The sequence below is a fragment of the Scyliorhinus torazame genome, chromosome 4, assembly GCF_047496885.1.
Source record: "Scyliorhinus torazame isolate Kashiwa2021f chromosome 4, sScyTor2.1, whole genome shotgun sequence".
NCBI classification, from domain to species: domain Eukaryota; kingdom Metazoa; phylum Chordata; class Chondrichthyes; order Carcharhiniformes; family Scyliorhinidae; genus Scyliorhinus; species Scyliorhinus torazame.
The window spans coordinates 360,129,917-360,149,475 of record NC_092710.1 but is presented as its reverse complement, the minus strand read 5'-3'; the positions used below and the strand labels follow the sequence as shown (position 1 = coordinate 360,149,475).

Below are 19,559 nucleotides of genomic sequence, written 5' to 3'. Positions count from 1 at the left end.
CGGAGGCTGGGGATTGAGGGTGATTTAGAGATGTGGATCAGAAATTGGCTAGCTGAAAGAAGACAGAGGGTGGTGGTTGATGGGAAATGTTCAGAATGGAGTACAGTCACAAGTGGAGTACCACAAGGATCTGTTCTGGGGCCGTTGCTGTTTGTCATTTTTATCAATGACCTAGAGGAAGGCGCAGAAGGGTGGGTGAGTAAATTTGCAGACGATACTAAAGTCGGTGGTGTTGTCGATAGTGTGGAAGGATGTAGCAGGTTACAGAAGGATATAGATAAGCTGCAGAACTGGGCTGAGAGGTGGCAAATTGAGTTTAATGTAGACAAGTGTGAGGTGATTCACTTTGGAAGGAATAACAGGAATGCGGAATATTTGGCTAATGGAAAAGTTCTTGAAAGTGTCGATGAGCAGAGGGATCTAGGTGTCCATGTACATAGATCCCTGAAAGTTGCCACCCAGGTTGATAGGGTTGTGAAGAAGGCCTATGGAGTGTTGGCCTTTATTGGTAGAGGGATTGAGTTCCGGAGTCGGGAGGTCATGTTGCAGCTGTACAGAACTCTGGTACGGCCGCATTTGGAGTATTGCGTACAGTTCTGGTCACCGCATTATAGGAAGGACGTGGAGGCTTTGGAGCGGGTGCAGAGGAGATTTACCAGGATGTTGCCTGGTATGGAGGGAAAATCTTATGAGGAAAGGCTGATGGACTTGAGGTTGTTTTCGTTGGAGAGAAGAAGGTTAAGAGGAGACTTAATAGAGGCATGCAAAATGATCAGGGGGTTGGATAGGGTGGACAGTGAGAGCCTTCTCCCGCGGATGGAAATGGCTAGCACGAGGGGACATAACTTTAAACTGAGGGGTAATAGATATAGGACAGAGGTCAGAGGTAGGTTCTTTACGCAAAGAGTAGTGAGGCCGTGGAATGCCCTACCTGCTACAGTAGTGAACTCACCAACATTGAGGGCATTTAAAAGTTTATTGGATAAACATATGGATGATAATCGCATAGTGTAGGTTAGATGGCTTTTGTTTTGGTGCAACATCGTGGGCCGAAGGGCCTGTACTGCGCTGTATTGTTCTATGTTCAATGTTCTAAGCCCGTGCCGACCATGCTGCCCGACTAAACTACAATCTTCTACACTTCCTGGGTCCGTATCCCTCTATTCCCATCCTATTAATGTATTTGTCAAGATGCCCCTTAAATGTCACTATCGTCCCAGCTTCCACCACATCCTCCGGCAGCGAGTTCCAGGCACCCACTACCCTCTGCGTAAAAAACTTGCCTCGTACATCTACTCTAAACCTTGCCCCTCTCACCTTAAACCTATGCCCCCTAGTAATTGACCCCTCCACCCTGGGGAAAAGCCTCTGACTATCCACTCTGTCTATGCCCCTCATAATTTTGTAGACCTCTATCAGGTCTCCCCTCAACCTCCTTCGTTCCAGTGAGAACAAACCGAGTTTATTCAACCGCTCCTCATAGCTAATGCCCTCCATACCAGGCAACATTCTGGTAAATCTCTTCTGCACCCTCTCTGAAGCCTCCACATCCTTCTGGTAATGTGGCGACCAGAATTGAACACTATACTCCAAGAGTGGCCTAACTAAGGTTCTATACAGCTGCAACATGGCTTGCCAATTCTTATACTCAATGCCCCGGCCAATGAAGGCAAGCATGCCGTATGCCTTCTTGACTACCTTCTCCACCTGTGTTGCCCCTTTCAATGACCTGTGGACCTGTACTCCTAGATCTCTTTGACTTTCAATACTCTTGAGGGTTCTACCATTCACTGTATATTCCCTACCTGCATTAGACCTTCCAAAATGCATTACCTCACATTTGTCCTGATTAAACTCCATCTGCCATCTCTCCGCCCAAGTGTCCAAACAATCTAAATCCTGCTGTATCCTCTGACAGTCCTCATCGCTATCCACAATTCCACCAACCTTTGTGTCGTCTGCAAACTTACTAATCAGACCAGTTACATTTTCCTCCAAATCATTTATATATACTACAAAGAGCAAAGGTCCCAACACTGATCCCTGTGGAACACCACTGGTCACAGCCCTCCAATTAGAAAAGCATCCTTCCATTGCTACTCTCTGCCTTCTATGGCCTAGCCAGTTCTGTATCCACCTTGCCAGCTCCCCCCTGATCCCGTGTGACTTCACCTTTTGTACTTGTCTACCATGAGGGACCTTGTCAAATGCCTTACTGAAGTCCATATAGACAACCCTACCTGCATTAATCATCTTTGTGACCTCAAAAAACTCTAGTGAGACACGACCTCCCCTTCATAAAACCATGCTGCCTCTCACTAATACGTCCATTTGCTTCCAAATGGGAGTAGATCCTGTCTCGAAGAAATCTCTCCAGTAATTTCCCTACCACTGAAGTAAGGCTCACCAGCCTGTAGTTCCCTGGATTATCCTTGCTACCCTTCTTAAACAGAGGAACAACATTGGCTATTCTCCAGTCCTCCGGGACATCCCCTGAAGACAGTGAGGATTCAATAATTTCTGTCAAGGCCTCAGCAATTTCCTCTCCAGCCTCCTTCAGTATTCTGGTGTAGATCCCATCAGGCCCTGGGGACCTATCTACCTTAATATTTTTTAAGACACCCAACACCTCGTCTTTTTGGATCACAATGTGACCCAGGCTATCTACACCCCCTTCTCCAGACTCAACATCTACCAATTCCTTCTCTTTGGTGAATACTGATGCAAAGTATTCATTTAGTACCTCGCCCATTTCCTCTGGCTCCACACATAGATTCCCTTGCCTATCCTTCAGTGGGCCAACCCTTTCCCTGGCTACCCTCTTGCTTTTTATGTACGTGTAAAAAGCCTTGGGATTTTCCTGAACCCTATTTGCCAATGACTTTTCGTGACCCCTTCTAGCCCTCCTGACTCCTTGCTTAAGTTCCTTCCTACTTTCCTTTTATTCCACGCAGGCTTCGTCTGTTCCCAGCCTTTTAGCCCTGACAAATGCCTCCTTTTTCTTTTTGACGAGGCCTACAATATCTCTCGTTATCCAAGGTTCCCGAAAGTTGCCGTATTTATCCTTCTTCCTCACAGGAACATGCCGGTCCTGAATTCCTTTCAACTGACACTTGAAAGCCTCCCACATGTCAGATGTTGATTTGCCCTCAAACATCCGCCCCCAATCTATGTTCTTCAGTTCCCGCCTAATATTGTTATAATTAGCCTTCCCCCAATTTAGCACATTCATCCCAGGACCACTCTTATCCTTGTGCACCAGTACTTAAAACTTACTGAATTGTGGTCACTGTTGCCGAAATGCTCCCCTACTGAAACATCTACCACCTGGCCGGGCTCATTCCCCAATACCAGGTCCAGTACCACCCCTTCCCTAGTTGGACTGTCTACATATTGTTTTAAGAAGCCCTCCTGGCTGCTCCTTACAAACTCCGCCCCATCTAAGCCCCTGGCACTAAGTGAGTCCCAGTCAATATTGGGGAAGTTGAAGTCTCCCATCACCACAACCCTGTTGTTTTTACTCTTTTCCAAAATCTGTCTACCTATCTGCTCCTCTATCTCCCGCTGGCTGTTGGGAGGCCTGTAGTAAACCCCCAACATTGTGACTGCACCCTTCGTATTCCTGATCTCTACCCATATAGCCTCACTGCCCTCTGAGGTGTCCTCCCGCAGTACAGCTGTGATATTCTCCCGAACCAGTAGCGCAACTCCGCCTCCCCTTTTACATCCCCCTCTATCCCGCCTGAAACATCTAAATGCTGGAAGGTTTAGCTGCCAAACCTGCCCTTCCCTCAACCAGGTCTCTGTAATGGCAACAACATCATAGTTCCAAGTACTAATCCAAGCTCTAAGTTCATCTGCCTTACCCGTAATACTTCCTGCATTAAAACATATGCGCTTCAGGCCACCAGACCCGCTGTGTTCAGCAACTTCTCCCTGTCTGCTCTGCCTCAGAGCCATACTGGCCCTATTCCCTAGTTCTCCCTCAATTCTCTCACCTTCTGTCCTATTGCTCCCGTGCCCACCCCCCTGCCATACTAGTTTAAACCCTCCCTTAATCTTGCACAATAATCTCTTACGTGAGATTTTGTCAAACGCCTTCTGAAAGTCCAAATATACCACATCGTCTGGCTCCCCCTTATCGACTGTACTGGTTACATCTTCAAAGAATTCCAACAGATTTGTCAAGCACGATTTTCTCTTCATAAATCCATGCTGACTCTGACTGATCCTGCCACTGCTTTCTAAATGTTCCGCTATAAGGTCCTTGATGATGGGTTCAAGCATTTTCCCCACTACCGATGTTAGGCTGACTGGTCTATAATTCCCTGCTTTCTCTCTACCTCCCTTTTTCAATATCGGAGTGATGTGAGCTACCCTCCAATCTGCAGGGACTGCTCCAGAGTCTATAGAATCCCGGAAGATGACCACCAATACATCCACTATTCCCAGAGCCACCTCCGGAAGCACTCTGGGATGCAGATTCTCAGGCCCCGGGGATTTATCCACCGTCAATCCCATCAGTTTCCCCAGCACCATTTCTCTACTAATGTTGTCTCCCTCAGTTCTTCCCTCTCACTGAACCTTTCATTCTCCAGCATTTCTGGCACTGTGGCGAATGTCAGGACAAACCAGGTTCGATCAGAATATTTTGGTCTGTGAAGGGGACGAGGCAAGGGACGTCCACACTCCCCACTACTGTTTACCCTGGTCATAGAGCCTCTGGCAATGGCGCTGCGAGCGGGGGATAGTGAGAGGGGGGTAGAACATAGGGTCTTGCTCTCTGTGGACAATCTGCTCCTTTAATGTCTAACCCCGAATGGAACACCTGCCCGACCAATCCCTTCCTGAATCTGGTCACCCACCTTCAGGTGTGTCTCCTGCAACATGGCCACGTTCGCCTTCAGTTGCCTCAAGTGTGTGAACACACGGGCCCTTTTGATGAAATGAAAATGAAATGAAAATCCCTTATTGTCACACGTAGGCTTCAAATGAAGTTACTGTGAAAAGCCCCTAGTCGCCACATTCCGGCGCCTGTTCGGGGAGGCTGGTACGGGAATTGAACCGTGCTGCTGGCCTGCCTTGGTCTGCCTTCAAAACCAGCGATTTGGCCCAGTGCTAAACCAGCCCCTGGTAGGCCCATGCAGTCCCCGAACATTCCACCTAATCAACCTGGTCGGGGGGCAACCCCCCCATTGCCGATCAACCATAACCTCTCCTAGGCCAATCTGCGGCCCATGGACCGCACTTCCCCTGTCCCGCCCTCGGGCCTCTACCGTCATCAACCCTCCTCCTCTTTGAAAGTCCCCTCCCTGTCAGCAGTCAAACCCCCCCCGCCCAATCCCCTCACTCCCACCTCCCCCACATCGATCCTCAGCTCCCCCCCCACTTTGCTTCCGTGAACTAGCCTGCCCAGCTGGCCTGGCAGCCCCCGCCCATGGCGCCCAGCGTCCTACCCCCCCCCCCACTGATTCCCCTCCCCCCCCGCTCTTAGTGCAAACAGTCGAAATAAAGGCAAGAAGTAAAATCAAAGAAACAATCCCTCCCAAGGTCCGAACACAAAGAGCCCCCCCCCCCACATCTCTTAAAGCGCAGTAAACCGGCCTAACCCCAACCAGAACCGAAAAGCAGAAAAAACAAAAAAAATCCGAACAACATAACAGAAACCCAAAGATTTTCACAACATAGTTCAGTTCTCCTCAATCCAAGTTCACGGTCCTCCTTCTCCTGCCCGCCCATTCTCCTTCATAAACCCGCTGCCTCCTCCGACGAGCCAAAGACCAACTCCCGAACCCCATAGGTCACCCAAAGGCAAGCCGGGTACAGGAGTCCGAACTTCACGCCGTTCTTGTCCAGGGCCGACTTGACCTTATTAAAGCTCGCCCTCCTCTTCGTCAGCTCTGCCCCCGGGCCCTGATACACCCGAATCTCGCCACCTTCCCAGGCACAAGGCCTCGCCTTGTCCAGGAACCGATCGTGCCACTATCGCCCTCGGCTCACCCTGCCTGGGGTATGTGCAGCAGTGCCCTGTGGGCTCGATGAAGAGTCGGAAGATTCTGGCCTCTGGTTCTCTCTCCTCAGATGCTGCCCACACAGGCTCAGTTTTTCCAACATTTTCAGTTTTGTTTATCCCCTCTTCCGTCTCCTGCTGCTCAGCCGGTTTCCTACCCAGGTCAACGCTTCAACGTTTAACAAAATGATTCTAATCAGGGGTTTTATTAATACCACCTCAAAGTAATACCTATTGATATTTCCCTCTTGAGTTCTATTTGTTAGCCCAGACAATTTTCAAAGAGACATTCATTTTATTGTGAATATTTGAAGTGGAATGCAATTTATCCAGATTGGATGCTGCGGATCATAACCATGAACTAAAACTCGTGTTTTGCTGACAGGGTGAAACAAAAGTTTTGAAACTGAAGGATCTGAGGCCCCGGGATTATGCAAACTTCAGCTGCCTGGTGTCAGTCAGAAACGTGTGTGAAATACCCGACAAATCCACGTCGTTCCTGCTGAAAAATACCACAGGTCAGTGATTGACTCACTCTCCGCATTTTAGTGGGAGTGTCATTGGAGGCAATGATCCACGGCACTAAAATCACACGCTGTTCAAATTAAACCTACACAGCAATGGAAAATGTGAGTGAGAAAGAGAGAGAGAGAGAGAAAAAGCGTGTGCCAAGAGAGAGAGAGAGTGAAAGAAATAGTGAAGGAGAGCAGAATGAGAGAGAGAGAGAGTGAAATAAACCACACTTAGAATACATTCCAGATCCTAACCACACTCTCAGACAGTACATTCCAGATCCTCACCACACTCTCAGTACATTCCAGACACTAACCACACTCTCAGACAGTACATTCCAGATCCTAACCACACTCTCAGTACATTCCAGATCCTCACCACACTCTCAGTACATTCCAGATCCTAACCACACTCTCAGTACATTCCAGACACTAACCACACTCTCAGTACATTCCAGATCCTAACCACACTCTCAGTACATTCCAGACCCTAACCACACTCTCAGTACATTACAGATCCTAACCACACTCTCAGTACATTCCAGATCCTAACCACACTCTCAGTACATTCCAGATCCTAACCACACTCTCAGTACATTCCAGATCCTAACCACACTCTCAGTGCATTCCAGACCCTAACCACACTCTCAGTACATTCCAGATCCTAACCACACTCTCAGACAGTACATTCCAGATCCTAACCACACTCAGTACATTCCAGATCCTAACCACACTCTCAGTACATTCCAGATCCTAACCACACACTCAGTACATTCCAGATCCTAACCACACTCTCAGTACATTCCAGACCCTAACCACACACTCAGTACATTCCAGATCCTAACCACACTCTCAGACAGTACATTCCAGATCCTAACCACACTCTCAGTACATTCCAGATGCTAACCACACACTCAGTACATTCCAGATCCTAACCACACTCCCAGTACATTCCAGATGCTAACCACACTCTCAGTACATTCCAGATCCTAACCACACTCCCAGTACATTCCAGATCCTAACCACACTCTCAGTACATTCCAGACCCTAACCACACACTGAGTCCATTCCAGATCCTAACCACACTCTCAGTACATTCCAGACCCTAACCACACACTGAGTCCATTCCAGATCCTAACCACACTCCCAGTACATTCCAGATCCTAACCACACTCTCAGTACACTCCAGATCCTAACCACACTCTCAGTACATTCCAGATCCTAACCACACTCTCAGTACATTCCAGATCCTAACCACACACTCAGTACATTCCAGATCCTAACCACACTCTCAGTACATTCCAGATCCTAACCACACTCTCAGTACATTCCAGATCCTAACCTCACTCTCAGTACATTCCAGATCCTAACCACACTCTCAGTACATTCCAGATCCTAACCACACTCTCAGTACATTCCAGATCCTAACCACACTCTCAGTACATTCCAGATCCTAACCACACACTCAGTACATTCCAGATCCTAACCACACTCTCAGACAGTACATTCCAGATCCTAACCACACTCTCAGTACATTCCAGATCCTAACCACACTCTCAGTACATTCCAGATCCTAACCACACTCTCAGTACATTCCAGATCCTAACCACACTCTCAGTTCATTCCAGATCCTAACCACACTCCCAGTACATTCCAGATCCTAACCACACTCTCAGTACATTCCAGATCCTAACCACACTCTCAGTACATTCCAGATCCTAACCACACTCTCAGTACATTCCAGATCCTAACCACACTCTCAGTACATTCCAGATCCTAACCACACTCTCAGTACATTCCAGATCCTAACCACACTCTCAGACAGTACATTCCAGATCCTAACCTCACTCTCAGTACATTCCAGATCCTAACCACACTCTCAGTACATTCCAGATCCTAACCACACTCTCAGTACATTCCAGATCCTAACCACACTCTCAGTACATTCCAGATCCTAACCACACTCTCAGTACATTCCAGATCCTAACCACACACTCAGTACATTCCAGATCCTAACCACACACTCAGACAGTACATTCCAGATCCTAACCACACTCTCAGTACATTCCAGATCCGAACCACACTCTCAGTACATTCCAGATCCTAACCACACTCTCAGTACATTCCAGATCCTAACCACACACTCAGTACATTCCAGCCCCTAACCACACTCTCAGTACATTCCAGAACCTAACCAGACTCTCAGTACATTCCAGAACCTAACCACACTCTCAGTACATTCCAGCCCCTAACCACACTCTCAGTACATTCCAGATCCTAACCACACTCTCAGTACATTCCAGATGCTAACCACACACTCAGTACATTCCAGATCCTAACCACACTCTCAGACAGTACATTCCAGATCCTAAATACACTCTCAGTACATTCCAGATCCTAACCACACTCTCAGTACATTCCAGATCCTAACCACACACTCAGTACATTCCAGATCCTAACCACACTCTCAGTACATTCCAGACCCTAACCACACTCTCAGTACATTCCAGATCCTAACCACACTCTCAGTCCATTCCAGATCCTAACCACACTCTCAGTACATTCCAGATCCTAACCACACTCTCAGTACATTCCAGATCCTAACCACACTCTCAGTACATTCCAGATCCTAACCACACTCTCAGTGCATTCCAGATCCTAACCACACTCTCAGTGCATTCCAGATCCTAACCACACTCTCAGTACATTCCAGATCTTAACCACACACTCAGTACATTCCAGATCCTAACCACACTCTCAGTACATTCCAGATCTTAACCACACACTCAGTACATTCCAGATCCTAACCACACTCTCAGTACATTCCAGATCCTAACCACACTCTCAGTACATTCCAGATCCTAACCACACACTCAGTACATTCCAGATCCTAACCACACTCTCAGAAAGTACATTCCAGATCCTAAATACACTCTCAGTACATTCCAGATCCTAACCACACTCTCAGTACATTCCAGATCCTAACCACACTCTCAGTACATTCCAGATCCTCACCACACTCTCAGTGCATTCCAGATCCTAACCACACTCTCAGACAGTACATTCCAGATCCTAACCACACTCTCAGACAGTACATTCCAGGATCTAAACACACTCTCAGTACATTCCAGATCCTCACCACACTCTCAGTACATTCCAGATCCTAACCACACTCTCAGTACATTCCAGATGCTAACCACACTCTCAGTGCATTCCAGATCCTAACCACACTCTCAGTACATTCCAGATCCTAACCACACACTCAGTACATTCCAGATCCTAACCACACACTCAGTACATTCCAGATCCTAACCACACTCTCAGTACATTCCAGATCCTAACCACACTCTCAGTGCATTCCAGATCCTAAACACACTCTCAGTACATTCCAGATCCTAACCACACTCTCAGTGCATTCCAGATCCTAACCACACTCTCAGTACATTCCAGATCCTAACCACACTCTCAGTACATTCCAGATCCTAACCACACTCTCAGTACATTCCAGATGCTAACCACACTCTCAGTGCATTCCAGATCCTAACCACACTCTCAGTACATTCCAGATCCTAACCACACACTCAGTACATTCCAGATCCTAACCACACACTCAGTACATTCCAGATCCTAACCACACTCTCAGTACATTCCAGATCCTAACCACACTCTCAGTGCATTCCAGATCCTAAACACACTCTCAGTACATTCCAGATCCTAACCACACTCTCAGTGCATTCCAGATCCTAACCACACCCTCAGTACATTCCAGATCCTAACCACACTCTCAGTACATTCCAGATCCTAACCACACACTCAGTACTTTCCAGATCCTAACCACACTCTCATTACATTCCAGATCCTAACCACACTCTCAGTACATTCCAGATCCTAACCACACTCTCAGTGCTTTCCAGATCCTAACCACACTCTCAGTGCATTCCAGATCCTAACCACACTCTCAGTACATTCCAGATCCTAACCACACTCTCAGTACATTCCAGATCCTAACCACACACTCAGTACATTCCAGATCCTAACCACACTCTCAGTACATTACAGATGCTAACCACACACTCAGTACATTCCAGATCCTAACCACACACTCAGACAGTACATTCCAGATCCTAACCACACTCTCAGTACATTCCAGATCCTAACCACACTCTCAGTACATTCCAGACCCTAACCACACTCTCAGTACATTCCAGACCCTAACCACACTCTCAGTACATTCCAGATCCTAACCACACTCTCAGACAGTACATTCCAGATCCTAACCACACTCTCAGTACATTCCAGATCCTAACCACACTCTCAGTACATTCCAGATCCTAACCACACTCTCAGACAGTACATTCCAGATCCTAACCACACTCTCAGTACATTCCAGATCCTAACCACACTCTCAGACAGTACATTCCAGATCCTAACCACACTCTCAGTACATTCCAGATCCTAACCACACTCTCAGTACATTCCAGATCCTAACCACACTCTCAGTACATTCCAGACCCTAACCACACTCTCAGTACATTCCAGACCCTAACCACACACTCAGTACATTCCAGATCCTAACCACACTCTCAGTACATTCCAGATCCTAACCACACTCTCAGTACATTCCAGATCCTAACCACACACTCAGTACATTCCAGATCCTAACCACACTCTCAGACAGTACATTCCAGATCCTAACCACACACTCAGTACATTCCAGATCCTAACCACACACTCAGTACATTCCAGATCTTAACCACACACTCAGACAGTACATTCCAGATCCTAACCACACTCTCAGTACATTCCAGATCCTAACCACACTCTCAGTACATTCCAGACCCTAACCACACTCTCAGTACATTCCAGACCCTAACCACACTCTCAGTACATTCCAGATGCTAACCACACACTCAGTACATTCCAGATCCTAACCACACTCTCAGTGCATTCCAGATCCTAACCACACTCTCAGTACATTCCAGATCCTAACCACACACTCAGTACATTCCAGATCCTAACCACACTCTCAGTACATTCCAGATCCTAATCACACTCTCAGTACATTCCAGATCCTAACCACACTCTCAGTACATTCCAGATCCTAACCACACTCTCAGTACATTCCAGATCCTAACCACACTCTCAGTACATTCCAGATCCTAACCACACTCTCAGTGCATTCCAGATCCTAACCACACTCTCAGTGCATTCCAGATCCTAACCACACTCTCAGTACATTCCAGATCCTAACCACACTCTCAGTGCATTCCAGATCCTAACCACACTCTCAGTGCATTCCAGATCCTAACTACACTCTCAGTACATTCCAGATCTTAACCACACACTCAGTACATTCCAGATCCTAACCACACTCTCAGTACATTCCAGATCCTAACCACACTCTCAGTACATTCCAGATCCTAACCACACACTCAGTACATTCCAGATCCTAACCACACTCTCAGACAGTACATTCCAGATCCGAAATACACTCTCAGTACATTCCAGATCCTAACCACACTCTCAGTACATTCCAGATCCTAACCACACTCTCAGTACATTCCAGATCCTCACCACACTCTCAGTGCATTCCAGATCCTAACCACACTCTCAGACAGTACATTCCAGGATCTAAACACACTCTCAGTACATTCCAGATCCTCACCACACTCTCAGTACATTCCAGATCCTAACCACACTCTCAGTACATTCCAGATGCTAACCACACTCTCAGTGCATTCCAGATCCTAACCACACTCTCAGTACATTCCAGATCCTAACCACACTCACAGTGCATTCCAGATCCTAACCACACTCTCAGTACATTCCAGATCCTAACCACACTCACAGTGCATTCCAGATCCTAACCACACTCTCAGTACATTCCAGATCCTAACCACACTCTCAGTACATTCCAGATCCTAACCACACTCTCAGTGCATTCCAGATCCTAACCACACTCTCAGTACATTCCAGATCCTAAACACACTCTCAGTGCATTCCAGATCCTAACCACACTCTCAGTACATTCCAGACCCTAACCACACTCTCAGTACATTCCAGATCCTAACCACACCCTCAGTACATTCCAGATCCTAACCACACACTCAGTACATTCCAGATCCTAACCACACACTCAGTGCATTCCAGATCCTAACCACACCCTCAGTACATTCCAGATCCTAACCACACTCTCAGTACATTCCAGATCCTAACCACACACTCAGTACTTTCCAAATCCTAACCACACTCTCATTACATTCCAGATCCTAACCACACTCTCAGTACATTCCAGATCCTAACCACACTCTCAGTGCTTTCCAGATCCTAACCACACACTCAGTACATTCCAGATCCTAACCACACTCTCAGTGCATTCCAGATCCTAACCACACTCTCAGTACATTCCAGATCCTAACCACACTCTCAGTACATTCCAGACCCTAACCACACTCTCAGTACATTCCAGATCCTAACCACACTCTCAGTACATTCCAGATCCTAACCTCACTCTCAGTGCATTCCAGATCCTAACCACACTCTCAGTACATTCCAGATGCTAACAACACACTCAGTACATTCCAGATCCTAACCACACTCTCAGACAGTACATTCCAGATCCTAACCACACTCTCAGTACATTCCAGATCCTAACCACACTCTCAGACAGTACATTCCAGATACTAACCACACTCTCAGTCCATTCCAGATCCTAACCATGCTCTCAGTACATTCCAGATCCTAACCACGCTTTCAGTACATTCCAGATGCTAACCACACTCTCAGTACATTCCAGATCCTAACCACACTCTCAGGACATTCCAGATCCTAACCACACTCTCAGTACATTCCAGATCCTAACCACACCCTCAGTACATTCCAGACCCTAACCACACTCTCAGTACATTCCAGACCCTAACCACACTCTCAGTACATTCCAGACCCTAACCACACTCTCAGTACATTCCAGATCCTAACCACACTCTCTGTACATTCCAGACCCTAACCACACTCTCAGTACATTCCAGACCCTAACCACACTCTCAGTACATTCCAGATCCTAACCACACTCTCAGTACATTCCAGATCCTAACCACACTCGCAGTACATTCCAGATACTAACCACACACTCAGTACTTTCCAGATCCTAACCACACCCTCAGACAGTACATTCCAGATACTAACCAACTCTCAGTACATTCCAGATCCTAACCACACTCTCAGTACATTCCAGACCCTAACCACACTCTCAGTACATTCCAGATCCTAACCACACTCTCAGTCCATTCCAGATCCTAACCACACTCTCAGTACATTCCAGATCCTAACCACACTCTCAGTACATTCCAGACCCTAACCACACTCTCAGTACATTCCAGATCCTAACCACACTCTCAGTACATTCCAGATCCTAACCACACTCTCAGTACATTCCAGATCCTAACCACACTCTCAGTACATTCCAGATCCTAACCACACTCTCAGTACATTCCAGATCCTAACCACACTCTCAGTACATTCCAGATCCGAACCACACTCTCAGTACATTCCAGATCCTAACCACACTCTCAGTACATTCCAGATCCTAACCACACTCTCAGTACATTCCAGATCCGAACCACACTCTCTGTACATTCCAGACCCTAACCACACTCTCAGTACATTCCAGACCCTAACCACACTCTCAGTACATTCCAGATCCTAACCACACTCTCAGTACATTCCAGATCCTAACCACACTCTCAGTACATTCCAGATCCTAACCACACTCTCAGTACATTCCAGATCCGAACCACACTCTCTGTACATTCCAGACCCTAACCACACACTCAGTACATTCCAGATCCTAACCTCACTCTCAGTACATTCCAGATCCTAACCACACTCTCAGTGCATTCCAGATCCTAACCTCACTCTCAGTACATTCCAGATCCTAACCACACTCTCAGTACATTCCAGATCCTAACCACACTCTCAGTACATTCCAGATCCTAACCACACTCTCAGTACATTCCAGATCCTAACCACACTCTCAGTACATTCCAGATCCTAACCACACTCTCAGTGCATTCCAGATCCTAACCACACTCTCAGTACATTCCAGATCCTAACCACACTCTCAGTACATTCCAGATCCTAACCACACTCTCAGTACATTCCAGATCCTAACCACACTCTCAGACAGTACATTCCAGATCCTAACCACACTCTCAGTACATTCCAGATCCTCACCACACTCTCAGTACATTCCAGCTCCTAACCACACTCTCAGTACATTCCAGATCCTAACCACACTCTCAGTACATTCCAGATCCTAACCACACTCTCAGACAGTACATTCCAGATCCTAACCACACTCTCAGTACATTCCAGATCCTCACCACACTCTCAGTACATTCCAGCTCCTAACCACACTCTCAGTACATTCCAGCTCCTAACCACACTCTCAGTACATTCCAGATCCTAACCACACTCTCAGACAGTACATTCCAGATCCTAACCACACTCCCAGTACATTCCAGATCCTGACCACACTCTCAGTACATTCCGGATCCTAACCACACTCTCAGTGCATTCCAGATCCTAACCACACTCTCAGTACATTCCAGATCCTAACCACACTCTCAGTACATTCCAGATCCTCACCACACTCTCAGTACATTCCAGATCCTAACCACACTCTCAGACAGTACATTCCAGATCCTGACCACACTCTCAGTACATTCCGGATCCTAACCACACTCTCAGTGCATTCCAGATCCTAACCACACTCTCAGTGCATTCCAGATCCTAACCACACTCTCAGTACATTCCAGATCCTCACCACACTCTCAGTACATTCCAGATCCTAACCACACTCTCAGACAGTACATTCCAGATCCTGACCACACTCTCAGTACATTCCGGATCCTAACCACACTCTCAGTGCATTCCAGATCCTAACCACACTCTCAGTGCATTCCAGATCCTAACCACACTCTCAGTACATTCCAGATCCTCACCACACTCTCAGTACATTCCAGATCCTAACCACACTCTCAGTACATTCCAGATCCTAACCACACTCTCAGTACATTCCAGATGCTAACCACACTCTCAGTGCATTCCAGATCCTAACCACACTCTCAGTACATTCCAGATCCTAACCACACTCTCAGTACATTCCAGATCCTAACCACACACTCAGTACATTCCAGATCCTAACCACACTCTCAGTACATTCCAGATGCTAACCACACTCTCAGTGCATTCCAGATCCTAACCACACTCTCAGTGCATTCCAGATCCTAACCACACTCTCAGTGCATTCCAGATCCTAACCACACTCTCAGTACATTCCAGATGCTAACCACACTCTCAGTGCATTCCAGATCCTAACCACACTCTCAGTACATTCCAGATCCTAACCACACTCTCAGTACATTCCAGATCCTAACCACACACTCAGTACATTCCAGATCCTAACCACACTCTCAGTACATTCCAGATGCTAACCACACTCTCAGTGCATTCCAGATCCTAACCACACTCTCAGTGCATTCCAGATCCTAACCACACACTCAGTACATTCCAGATCCTAACCACACACTCAGTACTTTCCAGATCCTAACCACACTCTCAGACAGGACATTCCAGATCCTAACCACACACTCAGTACATTCCAGATCCTAACCTCACTCTCAGTACATTCCAGATCCTAACCTCACTCTCAGTACATTCCAGATCCTAACCACACACTCAGTACATTCCAGATCCTAACCTCACTCTCAGTACATTCCAGATCCTAACCACACACTCAGTACATTCCAGATCCTAACCACACTCTCAGTACATTCCAGATCCTAACCACACACTCAGTACATTCCAGATCCTAACCACACACTCAGTACATTCCAGATCCTAACCACACTCTGAGTACATTCCAGATCCTAACCACACTCTCAGTACATTCCAGATGCTAACCACACACTCAGTACATTCCAGATCCGAACCACACTCTCAGTACATTCCAGATCCTAACCACACCCACACTCTCAGTGCATTCCAGATCCTAACCACACTCTCAGTACATTCCAGATCCTAACCACACTCTCAGTACATTCCAGATCCTAACCACACTCTCAGTACATTCCAGATCCTAACCACACTCTCAGTGCTTTCCAGATCCTAACCACACTCTCAGTCCATTCCAGATGCTAACCACACTCTCAGTGCATTCCAGATCCTAACCACACTCTCAGTACATTCCAGATCCTAACCACACTCTCAGTACATTCCAGATCCTAACCACACTCTCAGTACATTCCAGATCCTAACCACACTCTCAGTGCATTCCAGACCCTAACCACACTCTCAGTGCTTTCCAGATCCTAACCACACTCTCAGTCCATTCCAGATGCTAACCACACTCTCAGTGCATTCCAGATCCTAACCACACTCTCAGTACATTCCAGATCCTAACCACACTCTCAGTACATTCCAGATCCTAACCACACTCTCAGTACATTCCAGATCCTAACCACACTCTCAGTACATTCCAGATCATAACCACACTCTCAGTACATTCCAGATCCTAACCACACTCTCAGTACATTCCAGATCCTAACCACACTCTCAGTACATTCCAGATGCTAACCACACTCTCAGTGCATTCCAGATCCTAACCACACTCTCAGTACATTCCAGATCCTAACCACACTCTCAGTACATTCCAGATCCTAACCACACTCTCAGTACATTCCAGATCCTAACCACACTCTCAGTACATTCCAGATCCTAACCACACTCTCAGTGCATTCCAGATCCTAACCACACTCTCAGTACATTCCAGATCCTAAACACACTCTCAGTACATTCCAGATCCTAACCACACACTCAGTACTTTCCAGATCCTAACCACACTCTCAGTACATTCCAGATCCTAACCACACTCTCAGTACATTCCAGATCCTAAACACACTCTCAGTACATTCCAGATCCTAACCACACTCTCAGTACATTCCAGATCCTAACCACAGTCTCAGTACATTCCAGATCCTAACCACACACTCAGTACATTCCAGATCCTAACCACAGTCTCAGTACATTCCAGATCCTAACCACAGTCTCAGTACATTCCAGATCCTAACCACACACTCAGTACATTCCAGATCCTAACCTCACTCTCAGTACATTCTGGATCCTAACCACACTCTCAGTAAATTCCAGATCCTAACCACACTCTCAGTACATTCCAGATCCTAACCACACTCTCAGTGCATTCCAGATCCTAACCACACTCTCAGACAGTACATTCCAGATCCTAACCACACTCTCAGTACATTCCAGATCCTAACCACACTCTCAGTACATTCCAGATCCTAACCACACTCTCAGTACATTCCAGATCCTAACCACACTCTCAGTACACTCCAGATCCTAACCACACACTCAGTACATTCCAGATCCTAACCACACTCTCAGTACATTCCAGATCCTAACCACACTCTCAGTACATTCCAGATCCTAACCACACTCTCAGACAGTACATTCCAGATCCTAACCACACTCTCAGTACATTCCAGACCCTAACCACACTCTCAGTGCATTCCAGATCCTAACCACACTCTCAGTACATTCCAGATCCAAACCTCACTCTCAGTACATTCCAGATCCTAACCACACTCTCAGTACATTCCAGATCCTAACCACACTCTCAGTACATTCCAGATCCTAACCACACTCTCAGTCCATTCCAGATCCTAACCACACTCTCAGTACATTCCAGATCCTAACCACACTCTCAGTCCATTCCAGATCCTAACCACATTCTCAGTACATTCCAGATCCTAACCACACTCTCAGTACATTCCAGATCCTAACCACACTCTCAGTACATTCCAGATCCTAACCACATTCTCAGTACATTCCAGATCCTAAACACACTCTCAGTACATTCCAGATCCTAACCACACTCTCAGTCCATTCCAGATCCTAACCACATTCTCAGTACATTCCAGATCCTAACCACACTCTCAGTACATTCCAGATCCTGACCACACTCTCAGTCCATTCCAGATCCTAACCACATTCTCAGTACATTCCAGATCCTAACCACACTCTCAGTACATTCCAGATCCTAACCACACACTCAGTACATTCCAGATCCTAACCTCACTCTCAGTACATTCCAGATCCTAACCACACTCTCAGTCCATTCCAGATCCTAACCACATTCTCAGTACATTCCAGATCCTAACCACACTCTCAGTGCATTCCAGATCCTAACCACACTCTCAGTACATTCCAGATCCTAACCACACTCTCAGTACATTCCAGATCCTAACCACACTCTCAGACAGTACATTCCAGATCCTAACCACACTCTCAGTACATTCCAGATCCTAACCACACACTCAGTACATTCCAGATCCTAACCACACTCTCAGTACATTCCAGATCCTAACCACACTCTCAGTACATTCCAGATCCTAACCACACTCTCAGTACATTCCAGATCCTAACCACACTCTCAGTACGTTCCAGATCCTAACCACACTCTCAGTACATTCCAGATCCTAACCACACTCTCAGTACGTTCCAGATCCTAACCACACTCTCAGTACATTCCAGATCCTAACCACACTCTCAGACAGTACATTCCAGATCCTAACCACACTCTCAGTCCATTCCAGATCCTAACCACATTCTCAGTACATTCCAGATCCTAACCACACTCTCAGTGCTTTCCAGATCATAACCACACTCTCAGTACATTCCAGATCCTAACCACATTCTCAGTACATTCCAGATCCTAAACACACTCTCAGTGCATTCCAGATCCTAACCACACTCGCAGTACATTCCAGATCCTAACCACACTCTCAGTGCATTCCAGATCCTAACCACACTCTCAGTGCATTCCAGATCCTAACCACACTCGCAGTACATTCCAGATCCTAACCACACTCTCTGTACATTCCAGATCCTAACCACACTCTCAGTACATTCCAGATCCTAACCACATTCTCAGTACATTCCAGATCCTAACCACACTC

The 19,559-nt window shown here is 46.7% G+C and overlaps 1 protein-coding gene across 1 annotated transcript in view; it reads left to right on the top strand.

The window, feature by feature from the left end:
* Positions 1 to 19,559, top strand: part of LOC140411521 (MAM domain-containing glycosylphosphatidylinositol anchor protein 1-like) — a gene marked incomplete at its 5' end in the record, with an annotated part of 470,308 nt that overhangs the window by 195,019 nt on the left and 255,730 nt on the right. The window contains one exon of the mRNA XM_072500607.1: positions 6,396 to 6,528. Coding sequence (XP_072356708.1) covers positions 6,396 to 6,528 — 133 coding nt within the window. The remainder of the gene's footprint in view (positions 1 to 6,395; positions 6,529 to 19,559) is intronic.